The 12,944-nt window shown below is 44.5% G+C and overlaps 1 protein-coding gene across 1 annotated transcript in view; it reads right to left on the bottom strand.

The window, feature by feature from the left end:
* The window catches only part of LOC149441781 (uncharacterized), a 52,852-nt gene that overhangs the window by 20,066 nt on the left and 19,842 nt on the right, over window positions 1-12,944 (bottom strand). Inside the window, exon 3 of the mRNA XM_089656899.1 lies at window positions 4,698-4,771. Coding sequence (XP_089513025.1) covers window positions 4,698-4,771 — 74 coding nt within the window. The remainder of the gene's footprint in view (window positions 1-4,697; window positions 4,772-12,944) is intronic.

Here is a 12,944-nt window from a genome sequence, read left to right as displayed (position 1 = left end):
CATCAACAATAAACCATCCCCATCAACAGAAAATCCACCCAACCAAAAATAGAACCCCAGAAGCAACTTCAGATCTCCCAGCAGCCAGCAACAATATACACTCCAGCAGCCAGCAATAATAGACCTCTTCCTCAACAGTAGATCCCTTCCATGAGGGCTATTTTTCTCAGAAAGTAGGTTCAGGAACTTCACCCTTCTGGGTCACACTTGTCTACATCCCATACCCACTTCTGAGCACTGTCGCTCAGTTCCACCCCCTACCCACCCCCAATACTGCTCTTTTTAGAGAATACAGAACCAACTATCATTTTATGTTGCTGAGTCATTTGTATGGCATTTGTAAATGATGCAAGAAAAGCAGTAAAGAAGGTCACTTGCAGCCAGCAACAGACAATAGACACCCCAGCAACAATAGATCCCCCAACAACAATAGACCCACCAGAAACAATTAACTCCCAGCAACAATAGATCCCATCAGCAACAACAGCTCTCCTGCAATCAGCATCAATAAACCATCTAGTGCCCAACAATAATAGACCCATCAATCAATAGTAGATCCCTCCCAGCAACAACTGACCCCCAGAAACAACAGACCCCCATGCAAAAATACATCCTCTTAGGAACAATAGATACCCCCCCAACAACAATAGAACCCCCCAGCCAGGGGCGGACTGACCATTTGGAAACTTGGGCACTGCCCGAGGGCCCGGGGTCAGTAGGGGGCCCCATGAGATGCCCCTGGTACCCTTTTCATAGGCTTTTTTTGAGTTTGGGCAAGGGCACAGGGGCCCCATGATCCCCTATTGCCCGGGGCCCCATGAGTTGTCAGTCCGCCCCTGCCCCCAGCAACAATAGACCCCTCATGCAAAAAATATATCCCCTCCAGCAACAATAGATCTCCCCGCAGCCAGCATCAATATCCCCTCCAGCACACCCCAGCACCCCTTGGTATTACATGCATTCAGTGCTGGAGGTACCAGAGCTATGTCCCCCCTGAAAAAAATCCCTGGTTTTACATAACAAGGGAATATGAAAAGCATAGCATGTTACCACGTTGAAACCTAAAAACATTTTGGTAAAACTCTTGGAACTACTGGGGTTCCATTTGCTAGAATTTGTGTCAGCTTTTGTATGAGATTTACTTTTCTTATCATTTTTATTCATATGCAAAATGTTTCCAAAAATGTTTTCTGAAAATTGAATTAGTTACATAAAGTGGAGTGATAAAGGTTCTAACCCTTCTCTTATCCCACATGGAAGAAAAATATATATGAAATATATTTTTAAAATATTCTTCCCAAATATATTGACATATATTTGAAATGCTACAATTTTGGCCATATTCAGTATATTTATGTTAAACCAGGGCTTTTTTTCATTTTATATATATATATATATATATATATATATATATATATATGTATATATGTGTGTATATATGTGTGTATATATATTTTTTATTTTTTTTTAATATATATATTTTTACATTTTGGCCATATTCAATATATATACATATGTGTATATATATATATATATATATATTAAAAATGTATATGTGTGTGTGTGTATATATATATATATATATATATATATATATATATATATATATATATATGTTAAAATGATTTTTTTAAATGTTAGAAAATATATATTTTTAAAAATATATTTTGTAATATAGAAAAAATGCATTTCAACATGCAGTATATGTATATATGTGTGTATATATATATATATATATATATATATATAATGTGTATATATATATTTATTTTTTTAATATATATTTTTACATTTTGGCCATATTCAATATATATCTATAAATATATATATATTTAAAAAAAATAAAAGTGGGTATGAGATGTAGACAATTATATATATATATGTTAAAATGACTTTTTTATATGTTAAAAAATATATATTTTTAAAAATATTTTTCGTATATTTTGTAATATAGAAAAAATGCATTTCAACATGCAGTATGTGTGTGTGTGTATATATATATATATATATATATATATATATATTTATTTTTTTTTTAATATATATATTTTTACATTTTGGCCATATTCAATATATATCTATATATCTATAAATATATATATATATTTTAAAAAAAAAAATATATATATATATATATATATATAGGTATATGTATATATATGTTAAAATGACTTTTTATGTTAAAAAATATATATTTTTAAAAATATTTTTCGTATATTTTGTAATATAGAAAAAATGCATTTCAACATGCAGTATGTGTGTGTGTATATATATATATATAATTTTTTTTATATATATATATATATATATATATATATATATATATTGAATATGGCTAAAATCGTAGCATTTCAAATATATTTTTCTTCCATATGGGATGTCAAAAGAATGAGAAGAAAAAGGAAAAGAAAAAGAAAAGAGTATCATACAGAATAATGCAATGAAAGACCAGCAAGAAAAGAGACTTCACTACGGAAACCAGTCTGTGTTAAAAATGTGCTTTTACAAAACTGGTGTAACTATAGGAAACATTCACATGATTGGCCGCCTGATATATTTTTATTAAAACAATACTTAAACCCTGAAGGTTCTTGTAGGAATAATGAATCATACTGAATGCCGTGAATGAAAGTAATTCATTTGACTGCCTTACACAATGTCAAAATATTTATTGCAACACAGTCTTTAGGGGATGAAAAAACACCGACTGAGGATGACTTGGTGAAATAAAAGATATGTCTAAGGAAAGGAACATTCTGGCCGATGTGTTCATGAGAACGAAAAAACAAAGATGCGTTCGGCCATCCTCACCTCCACCGGGACTTGTCCTTGTCTTGTATTTCAGGGAACAAATAGGAATAGAAGACTATACTGAGTTTGTTACGTTCCTCAATGAGAAGAGGAAAGGATATACCCTGATGCAGGGGCGGACTGACAACTCATGGGGCCCCCGGGCAATAGGGGATCATGGGGCCCCTGTGTCCTTGCCCAAACTCAAAAAAGCCTATGAAAAAGGTACCAGGGGCATCTCATGGGGCCCCTTACTCACCCCGGGCCCTCGGGCAGTGCCCGAGTTTCCAGATGGCCAGTCCGCCCCTGCCCTGATGTACAGTTTCTTCAAGCAGTAGGATAATTTGTCATTATAGCCTTCAAGGGTCAAACCACCCAAAACTGGTGCTTCTATTTCTCAAAACCTCTATTGGTCAGATCTCTGTGCTAAGTTCTGGGATTTGTTCACCCGCTGTGCCCATTATGAGGGGTTCCCACCATCCCTGTGCTGAGTTCCCGGGTCTGTACACCTGCTGTACCCATTAGGAGGGGTTCCCACCATCCCTGTGCTGAGTTCCCAGGTCTGTACACCTGCTGTACCCATTATGAGGGGTTCCCACCATCCCTGTGCCGAGTTCCCAAGTCTGTACACCTGCTGTGCACATTATGAGGGGTTCCCACCATCCGTGTGCCGAGTTCCCGGGTCTGTACACCTGGTGTGCCCATTATGAGGGGTTCCCACCAGGTGTGGACAGACAACTCACGGGGCCCCCGGGCAATAGGGGATCATGGGGCCCCTGTGTCCTCACCTACACTCAAACCACACCCAAAAAAGCCTATGAAAGGTACCAGGGGCATCTCATGGGGCCCCCTACTGACCCCAGGCAGTGCCCAAGTCCCCAAATGGTCATTCCACCCCTGGTTCCCACCATCCCTGCATTGAGTTCCCGGGTCTGTACACCTGCTGCGCCCATTATGAGGGGTTCCCACCATCCCTGTGCTGAGTTCCCAGGTCTGTACACCTGCTGCGCCCATTATGAGGGGTTCTCACCATCCCTGTGCTGAGTTCCCGGGTCTGTACACCCGCTGTGCCCATTATGAGAGGTTCCCACCATCCCTGTGCTGAGTTCCAAGGTTTGAAGACCCGTTGTGCCCATTATGAGGGGTTCCCACCACCCTTGTGCTGAGCTTTTAGGTCTACAAACCTGCCGTGCCCATTATGAGGGGTTCCCACCAGGGCTGGACAGACAACTCATGGGGCCCCCAGGCAATAGGGGATTATGTCCTCACCTACACTCAAACCACACCCAAAAAAGCCTATGAAAGGTACAAGGGGCATCTCATGGGGCCCCCTACTGACCCCGGGCCCTCAGGCAGTGCCCAAGTTCCTGAATGGTCAGTCCGCCCCTGATTCCCACCATCCCTGTGCTGAGTTCCTGGGTCTGTACACCCACTGTGCCCATTGCGAGGGGTTCCCATCGTCCCTGTGCTGAGTTCCCGGGTCTGTACCCCCGCTGTGCCCAATATGAGGGGTTCCCAACATCCCTGTGTTGAGTTCCTAGGTTTGAAGACCTGCTGTGCCCATTATGAGAGGTTCCCACCACCCTTGTGCTGAGCTTCCAGGTCTACAAACCTGCTGTTCCCATTATGAGAGGTTCCCACCATCCCTGTGCTGAGTCCCCGGGTCTGTACACCCGCTGTGCCCATTATGAGGGGTTCCACCATCGCTGTGCTGAGTTCCCGGGTCTGTACACCCGTTGTGCCCATTATGAGGGATTCCTTGAGACTGGAAAGTTATTTCAAGGGTTCATCCACGTTAAAAAGGTTGAGAAAGGATGATCTAAGAAATCTGCTTTTCTATGAGCCAACATAACATGATGCGTCTACAACTCCCGACTGAAAAATAGCAGCAATATGAAGATACTCACCACTGAAAGGTGACAACACTTTGTAATCTGCAGTTGGTGAGTAGAGGCGCGTACTCTCAACTTCCAGAAGGGATCTGAAAAAAAAAAAGTTATCAAGTTATACCCAGAGCCAGGACAAGGGGGGCGGAAGGGGCATGTGCTCCAGGTTCAGGGTTCATATGTGGAAGGGGGGGGGCGCACTAGAAGATTGGCTGATCCATCCTCTGGCGTCTCACTGACTGCAGTGTCACTCCTGTCAGAAAGATCCTCCATAGCTCCTGGACGGGGGTTTCCGCTTTTGTTTCGGACCAACCTTTGGCTCTTTGGACATTTGGACACACGCCCCAAATTTTTGCCCACTCGTGGTATTTCCACCGCGTCTAGAAATGACAGCATTCCGCTGTCCATGATGGCTAAGGAAGCAGTGGGTGCTTGCATCCTTGGAACCCCCAGGAACCGCTGACGTCATCAGCTATGGAGTGCTATGTATTTCTGTGGGACTGTTGGGAGTTGGCGTGCTTTATTTTTTATTTTTTTTTAAAAGGAGCCAGGAGGGAAATGTCATTTGCTGGCAATTTAGAACACATTCTTCCTAAATATCAATGATTTAACGATTCACTGCTTAGAGTGAAAAAATGTTGATTGTTTTTTTTTCTTTTACACCACCTTGCCTATTAGCCAAGAAAATGGGCAATTTTTAATTTGATTTAAATTAATTAAAAAATTTATAAATGTAAAATTCACTGAACCCTGCTCAAACCCGGCTCATCCCCAATGATTATAAATCTGTATTTTTTTTATGAGATTTATTTATTTTTTTAAAGGAGCCAGGAGGGAAATATCATTTGCTGGCAGTTTAGAACACATTCTTCCTAAATGTCAGTGCTTTAATGATTCACTGCTTAAAGTGACAAAATGTTGATTTTTTTATGTATTTTTTATTTTTTTTACACCCCCTTGCCTATTAGCCAAGAAAATGGGCAATTTGTAATTTGAATTAAATTAATTAAAAAATGTATAAATTTAAATGAAATTCACTGAAGTCTGCTCATCCCCAACGATTATAAATCTGTAATTTTTTATGAGTTTTATTTATTTATTTTAAAGGATCCAGGAGGGAAATGTCATTTGCTGGCAATTTAGAACACATTCTTCCTAAATGTCAGTGCTTTAATGATTCACTGCTTAAAGTGACAAAATGTTGATTTTTTTATGTATTTTTATTTTTTTTTACACCCCCTTGCCTATTGGCCAAGAAAATGGGCAATTTTTCATTTGAATTAAATAAATTCAAAAATGTATAAATTTGAATTAAATTCACTGAACCCTGCTCAAACCCAGCTCATCCCCAATGATTACGAATCTGTATTTTTTTATGAGTTTTTTTTTTTAAAGGAGCCAGGAGGGAAATGTCATTTACTGGCAGTTTAGAACACATTCTTCCTAAATGTCAGTGCTTTAACGATTCACTGCTTAGAGTGAAAAATTTTTATTTTTTATTTTTTTTTTATACCCCCTGCTCATCCCCAAGTCTGCTCATCCCCAACGATTATAAATTTGTATTTATGAGTTTTATTTATTTATTTATTTTAAAGGAGCCAGAAGGGAAATGTCATTTGCTGGCAATTTAGAACACTTCCTTCCTAAATGTCAATGCTTTAACGATTCACTGCTTAGAGTGAAAACATTTCGATTTTTTTGTTCTTTTTTTATACCCCCTTGCCTATTGGCCAAGAAAATTGGCAATTTTTAATTTGCATTAAATAAATTCAAAATTTATAAATTTGAATTAAATTCACTGAACCCTGCTCAACCCAGCTCATCCCCAACGATTATAAATCTGTATTTTTTAATGAGTTTTATTTATTTTTTTTTTTTTTTTAAAGGAGTCAGGAGGGAAATGTCATTTGCTGGCAATTTAGAACACATTCTTCCTAAATATCAATGCTTTAACGATTCACTGCTTAGATTGAAAAAATGTTGATTTTTTTTTTTTTTTTTTTTTTTACACCCCCTTGCCTATTAGCCAAGAAAATGGGCAATTTGTAATTTGAATTAAATTAATTCAAAAATTAATAAATTTAAATGAAATTCACTGAAGCCTGCTCATCCCCAATGATTATAAATCTGTATTTTTTTATGAGTTTTATTTATTTACTTAATTAAATTTATTTACTTAATTAAAAAATGTATAAATTTAAAATGAAATTCACTGAAGCCTAATCAAACCCGACTCATCCCCAATGATTATAAATCTGTATTTTTTTATGAGTTTTATTTATTTTTATTTATTTTAAAGGAGCCAGGAGGGAAATGTCATTTGCTGGCAATTTAGAACACATTCTTCCTAAATATCAACGATTCATTGCTTAGAGTGAAAAAATTTAGATTTTTTTTTTACACCCCCTTGCCTATTGGCCAAGAAAATGGGCAATTTTTAATTTGAATTAAATTAATTAAAAAATGTATAAATTTAAAATGAAATTCACTGAAGCCTAATCAAACCTGACTCATCCCCAATGATTATAAATCTGTATTTTTTTATGAGTTTTATTTATTTATTTATTTTAAGGAGCCAGAAGGGAAATGTCATTTTCTGGCAATTTAGAACACATTCTTCCTAAATGTCAGTGCTTTAACAATTCACTGCTTAGAGTGAAAAAATTGTGATTTTTTTTTTTACACCCCCTTGCCTATTAGCCAAGAAAACTGGCAATTTTTAATTTGAATTAAATAAATTAAAAAATTAATAAATTTGAATTAAATTCACTAAACCCGGCTCATCCCCAACGATTATAAATCTGCATTTTTTTATGAGATTGTGCCTGTAGTTTATGGAAGATATGAACAAAATAGACACAATTTTTGGTGGCTTTCAAATTTCTTTTCCTTCTCGTAGACATGCCATGGGGGGGGGGGTAAAAATAATTCCAAACTTTTTTCACTCCGCCGAAAGACACGCTCAGACTCTTACAAGCACTTGTGCTCCCTACTTATCCTTTTCACTCCCTCTTTATTCAGCGAGATTTATTTTCTGTGACACAAGTAACCCGGTGACATCATGAAAGTTCTTGAGAGTGAAAAAAAAAAAAAATCCAGCCTTGGCCCCAGGGGCCCGTATTATCATGCTAATGATAGCCCCCCCCCTATTGTTCAAAGCCATCTGTAGGGCTGGAACACAAATGTCATTGGAGAGACGGGATTGGAGCTCCAACAAATTCCCATGGAGGAGTTGTGTGCCGGATGGCCAGGAAGTATTGTAGGCAACGGGAGAGGGTATAGATTTTGTATGTTAGCATTTCTGATGGGCAATTGGTTGGCCACCACTGGTGCCAAAACGCTATTGTCCACTGACAGGCCAAAGTAGTCCACCCTACCTACAGCACCCCTTACTATCGACTGTACCCCAAAGTAGCCCACCCTACCTACAGCACCTCTTACTATTCACTGCACCCCAAAGCAGCCCAACCGTCCACTTACAGGCCAAAGTAGCCCACCCTACCTACAGCACCCCTTACTACCCACTGTACCCCAAAGTAGCCTACCCTACCTACTGCACCCCTTACTATCCACTGCAGCCCAAAGCAACCCAACTGTCCACTGACAGGTCAAAGTAGCCCACCCTACCTACAGCACCCGTTACTATCCACTGCACCCCAAAGCAACCTAACCGTCCACTTACAGGCCAAAGTAGCCCACCCTACCTACAGCACCCCTTACTACCCACTGTACCCCAAAGTAGCCCACCCTACCTACAGCACCCCTTACTATCCACTGCAGCCCAAAGCAACCCAACCGTCCACTGACAGACCAAAGTAGCCCACCCTACCTACAGCACTTCTTACTATCCACTGCATTCCAAAGCAACCCAACTGTCCACTGACAGGCAAAAGTAGCCCACCCTACCTACAGCAACCCTTACTACCCACTGTACCCCAAAGTAGCCCAACCATCCGCTGACAGTTTAAAGTATCCCACCCTACCTGCAGCACCCCACACTATCTACACAATACCAAAGTGGCCCATTTCATCTACAACACCCCAAAATACACAAGGCACCCCAAAGCAGACCACCCTAACACCAGCAGCCCAAATAACCCAACAGCATTGGGATGGACTGGGGGGAAGCATGGTGGAGTGGGGGGGCAGCAGCGTGGACTGGGATGGAATGGGGAGTATCGGGATTGACAGAGGGGCAGCAGAATGGACAAGGGTAGGGCAGCAAAGTAGACGGGGGGACAGTAGGGTGGACAGAGGGCCAGCGGGATGGACAGGGGGCAGCAGGGTGGACTGGGGGAGCAGTGGGATGGACGGGGGGACATCGGAATGGACAGAGGGGTAACAGAGTGGACAAAAGGCAGTAGGGTGGACACAGGGGCAGCGGGATGGACTAGGGGCAGCGGAGTGGACTGGGGGAGCAGTGGGATGGACTGGGGGCAGTGTGGTGGACTGGGGGAGTAGTGGGATGGACGGGGGGGCATTGGGATGGATAGAGAGGCAGCAGAGTGGACGGGAGGCAGTAGGGTGGACAGAGGGGCAGCGGGATGGACTAGCGGGCAGCGGGGTGGATTGGGCAGCAGCGGGATGGACTGGTGCCAAAACGCTATTGTCCACTGAAAGGCCAAAGTAGTCCACCCTACCTACAGCACCCCTTACTATCGACTGTACCCCAAAGTAGCCCACCCTACCTACAGCACCTCTTACTATCCACTGCACCCCAAAGTAGTCCACCCTACCTACAGCACCCCTTACTATCCACTGCACCCCAAAGTAGCCCACCCTACCTACAGCACCTCTTACTATCCACTGTACCCCAAAGCAACCCGACCGACCACTGACAGGCCCAAGTAGCCCACCCTACCTACAGCACCCCTTACTAGCCACTGTACCCCAAAGTAGCCTACCCTACCTACAGCACCCCTTACTATCTACTGCACCCCGAAGCAGCCCAACTGTCCACTGACAGGTCAAAGTAGCCCATCCTACCTACAGCACCCCTTACTATCCACTGCACCCCAAAGCAACCTAACAGTCCACTGACAGGCCAAAGTAGCCCACCCTATCTACAGCACCCCTTACTATCCACTGCACCCCACAGCAGCCCAACCGTCCACTGACAGGCCAGAGTAGCGCACCCTACCCGCAGTGCCCCTTACTATCCACTGTACCCCAAAGTAGCCCATCCTACCTACAGCACCCCTTACTATCCACTGCACCCCAAAGTAGCCCATCCTACCTACAGCACCCCTTACTATCTACTGCACTCCAAAGCAGCCCAACCGTCCACTGACAGGCCAAAGTAGCCCACACTACCTACAGCACCCCTTACTATCCACTGTACCCCAAAGTAGCCCACCCTACCTACAGCACCTCTTACTATTCACTGCACCCCAAAGCAGCCCAACTGTCCACTTACAGGCCAAAGTAGCCCACCCTACCTACAGCACCCCTTACTACCCACTGTACCCCAAAGTAGCCTACCCTACCTACTGCACCCCTTACTATCCACTGCAGCCCAAAGCAACCCAACTGTCCACTGACAGGTCAAAGTAGCCCACCCTACCTACAGCACCCGTTACTATCCACTGCACCCCAAAGCAACCTAACCGTCCACTTACAGGCCAAAGTAGCCCACCCTACCTACAGCACCCCTTACTACCCACTGTACCCCAAAGTAGCCCACCCTACCTACAGCACCCCTTACTATCCACTGCAGCCCAAAGCAACCCAACCGTCCACTGACAGACCAAAGTAGCCCACCCTACCTACAGCACTTCTTACTATCCACTGCATTCCAAAGCAACCCAACTGTCCACTGACAGGCAAAAGTAGCCCACCCTACCTACAGCAACCCTTACTACCCACTGTACCCCAAAGTAGCCCAACCATCCGCTGACAGTTTAAAGTATCCCACCCTACCTGCAGCACCCCACACTATCTACACAATACCAAAGTGGCCCATTTCATCTACAACACCCCAAAATACACAAGGCACCCCAAAGCAGACCACCCTAACACCAGCAGCCCAAATAACCCAACAGCATTGGGATGGACTGGGGGGAAGCATGGTGGAGTGGGGGGGCAGCAGCGTGGACTGGGATGGAATGGGGAGTATCGGGATTGACAGAGGGGCAGCAGAATGGACAAGGGTAGGGCAGCAAAGTAGACGGGGGGACAGTAGGGTGGACAGAGGGCCAGCGGGATGGACAGGGGGCAGCAGGGTGGACTGGGGGAGCAGTGGGATGGACGGGGGGACATCGGAATGGACAGAGGGGTAACAGAGTGGACAAAAGGCAGTAGGGTGGACACAGGGGCAGCGGGATGGACTAGGGGCAGCGGAGTGGACTGGGGGAGCAGTGGGATGGACTGGGGGCAGTGTGGTGGACTGGGGGAGTAGTGGGATGGACGGGGGGGCATTGGGATGGATAGAGAGGCAGCAGAGTGGACGGGAGGCAGTAGGGTGGACAGAGGGGCAGCGGGATGGACTAGCGGGCAGCGGGGTGGATTGGGCAGCAGCGGGATGGACTAGGGGGCAGCAGCGTGGACTGATGGGCAGCGGGATGGACTAGGGGGCAGCAGCGTGGACTGGGGGGCAGTAGGGTGGACAGAGGGGCAGCAGGATGGACTAGGGGGCAGCAGGGTGGACGGGAGGCAGTAGGGTGGACAGAGGGGCAGCGGGATGAACAGGGGGCAGCGGGATGGACGGGGGGCAGCGGGGTGGACTGGGGGGCAGAAGAGTGGACAGAAGGGCAGCGGGATGGACTAGGGGACAGCAGGGTGGACGGGAGGCAGTAGGGTGGACAGAGGGGCAGCGGGGTGGACGGGAGGCAGTAGGGTGGACAGAGGGGCAGCAGGGTGGACGGGAGGCAGTAGGGTGGACAGAGGGGCAGAGGGATGGACAGGGGGGCAGTAGGGAACCCTGCCAGGTTTTTATGGCTGCAAGTGTTCCTTGCTGGGGAGAAGTTCCCCCTCTTGATTTGTGGTCATCAAGACTGAAAGTGATGGAAAAGTCCTAAATTTTACAGCTGCCACCAAAGAAAGAATCAGTGTCCGCTCAGACCTCACGTAGTGGGAACGAGCATTCCCACTCAAATGTAATGCCTTTTATATGTGGCGCCGGGAGCGTACACAGAATGTGGGTTTCCTGCGCTGCGTTCTGTTGTGAACTGGCCCTGCTTCACAGTGAATGCGGCTTTGAAATCGCGCTACTTCAAGTGATTTCAAAGCCGGTGGTAAGTGTGATTTCAAGTGCGGCTGTAAAATCGTGTGACAAGTAAAATCGCATGGAACTGTAAAATTACATGACAAGTCGCAGCCGCGTGAACCAGGGCTGAGGCCCCGTTCACACTTTGCAATTTAGAATTGCAGACAGAATCGGCGCAATTCTGCCCACGATTTCAAATTGCGTCGCAATCGCAGCACAGTGCGCGTTTGGGTGCCATTATCCTTCAAACGCGGTGCGATTCTGCCAAGATTGTCAGGCGACAGGATCGCACGGCAAACGCAGACAAACCGAGCCTTTAAATATCGTGTGAAGCTTTTCACCAGAAAAGGAGCAGGAGCTTTTTTTTGGGCGACAAATGCGCGTAGGGCAGCCCATTCGGCCAAATTGCATGAAAATCGCATGAAAATTGCACTGTCCAGACCGCTCGTTCCCGCTGCTACACGATAATGCGAACGGAGTCTAAGGCTTCATTCCCACTTATATGTTGCAGGAATGTACGCATAATCATGCGCTTTCTTGCTTTCTTTGTTGGGGTCATTACTTTTTAAGTAGCTTTTGCTACTTTTGAGCGACTTGCGCAATGCGATTTGCCATGATTTATCGTGCGGCATACATGGCACAATTGTACCCGGTTTTAAGTGCTATTGAAAACTAATGGCACCTGAAGAAGCACGGTGCGACTTGTCAGTTTTGCAGAGCAAACCAGACATTTTTGTGTCATGGAAAAAGGGAGAAGTCCTGCAAAACCCCATAATAAGGCGTCTGACAGCTTCAGCTCCAACTAGGCCACGCCCCCAACGTGTTTCACTCCACCCACATAGCGTAGTCAGGTAACATTTTATGTGTGTTTTGTTGGGAGTTTGGGAAACGTGCCGGTGGAAATGCAAAAACAAAATGCTTTTAACCATTGCCTACTCAAAAATGTAACATTTTTTTTAAAGTTTTCGCAATAAATACACTGAAAGATTAGTTGTGATTGGAGAAGGGGAGGAGCTGTGGGCGGAGTCACTAACCAATTTTCTTTGGGAACAACAGTAATGAAG

Source organism: Staurois parvus, unplaced genomic scaffold (genome assembly GCF_062004578.1).
Source record: "Staurois parvus isolate SC_StPar_1 unplaced genomic scaffold, SC_StPar_1.0 ptg000948l, whole genome shotgun sequence".
NCBI lineage: Eukaryota > Metazoa > Chordata > Amphibia > Anura > Ranidae > Staurois > Staurois parvus.
The sequence above is the reverse complement of the archived record's forward strand: the minus strand, read 5'-3'. Positions and strand labels throughout refer to the sequence as shown.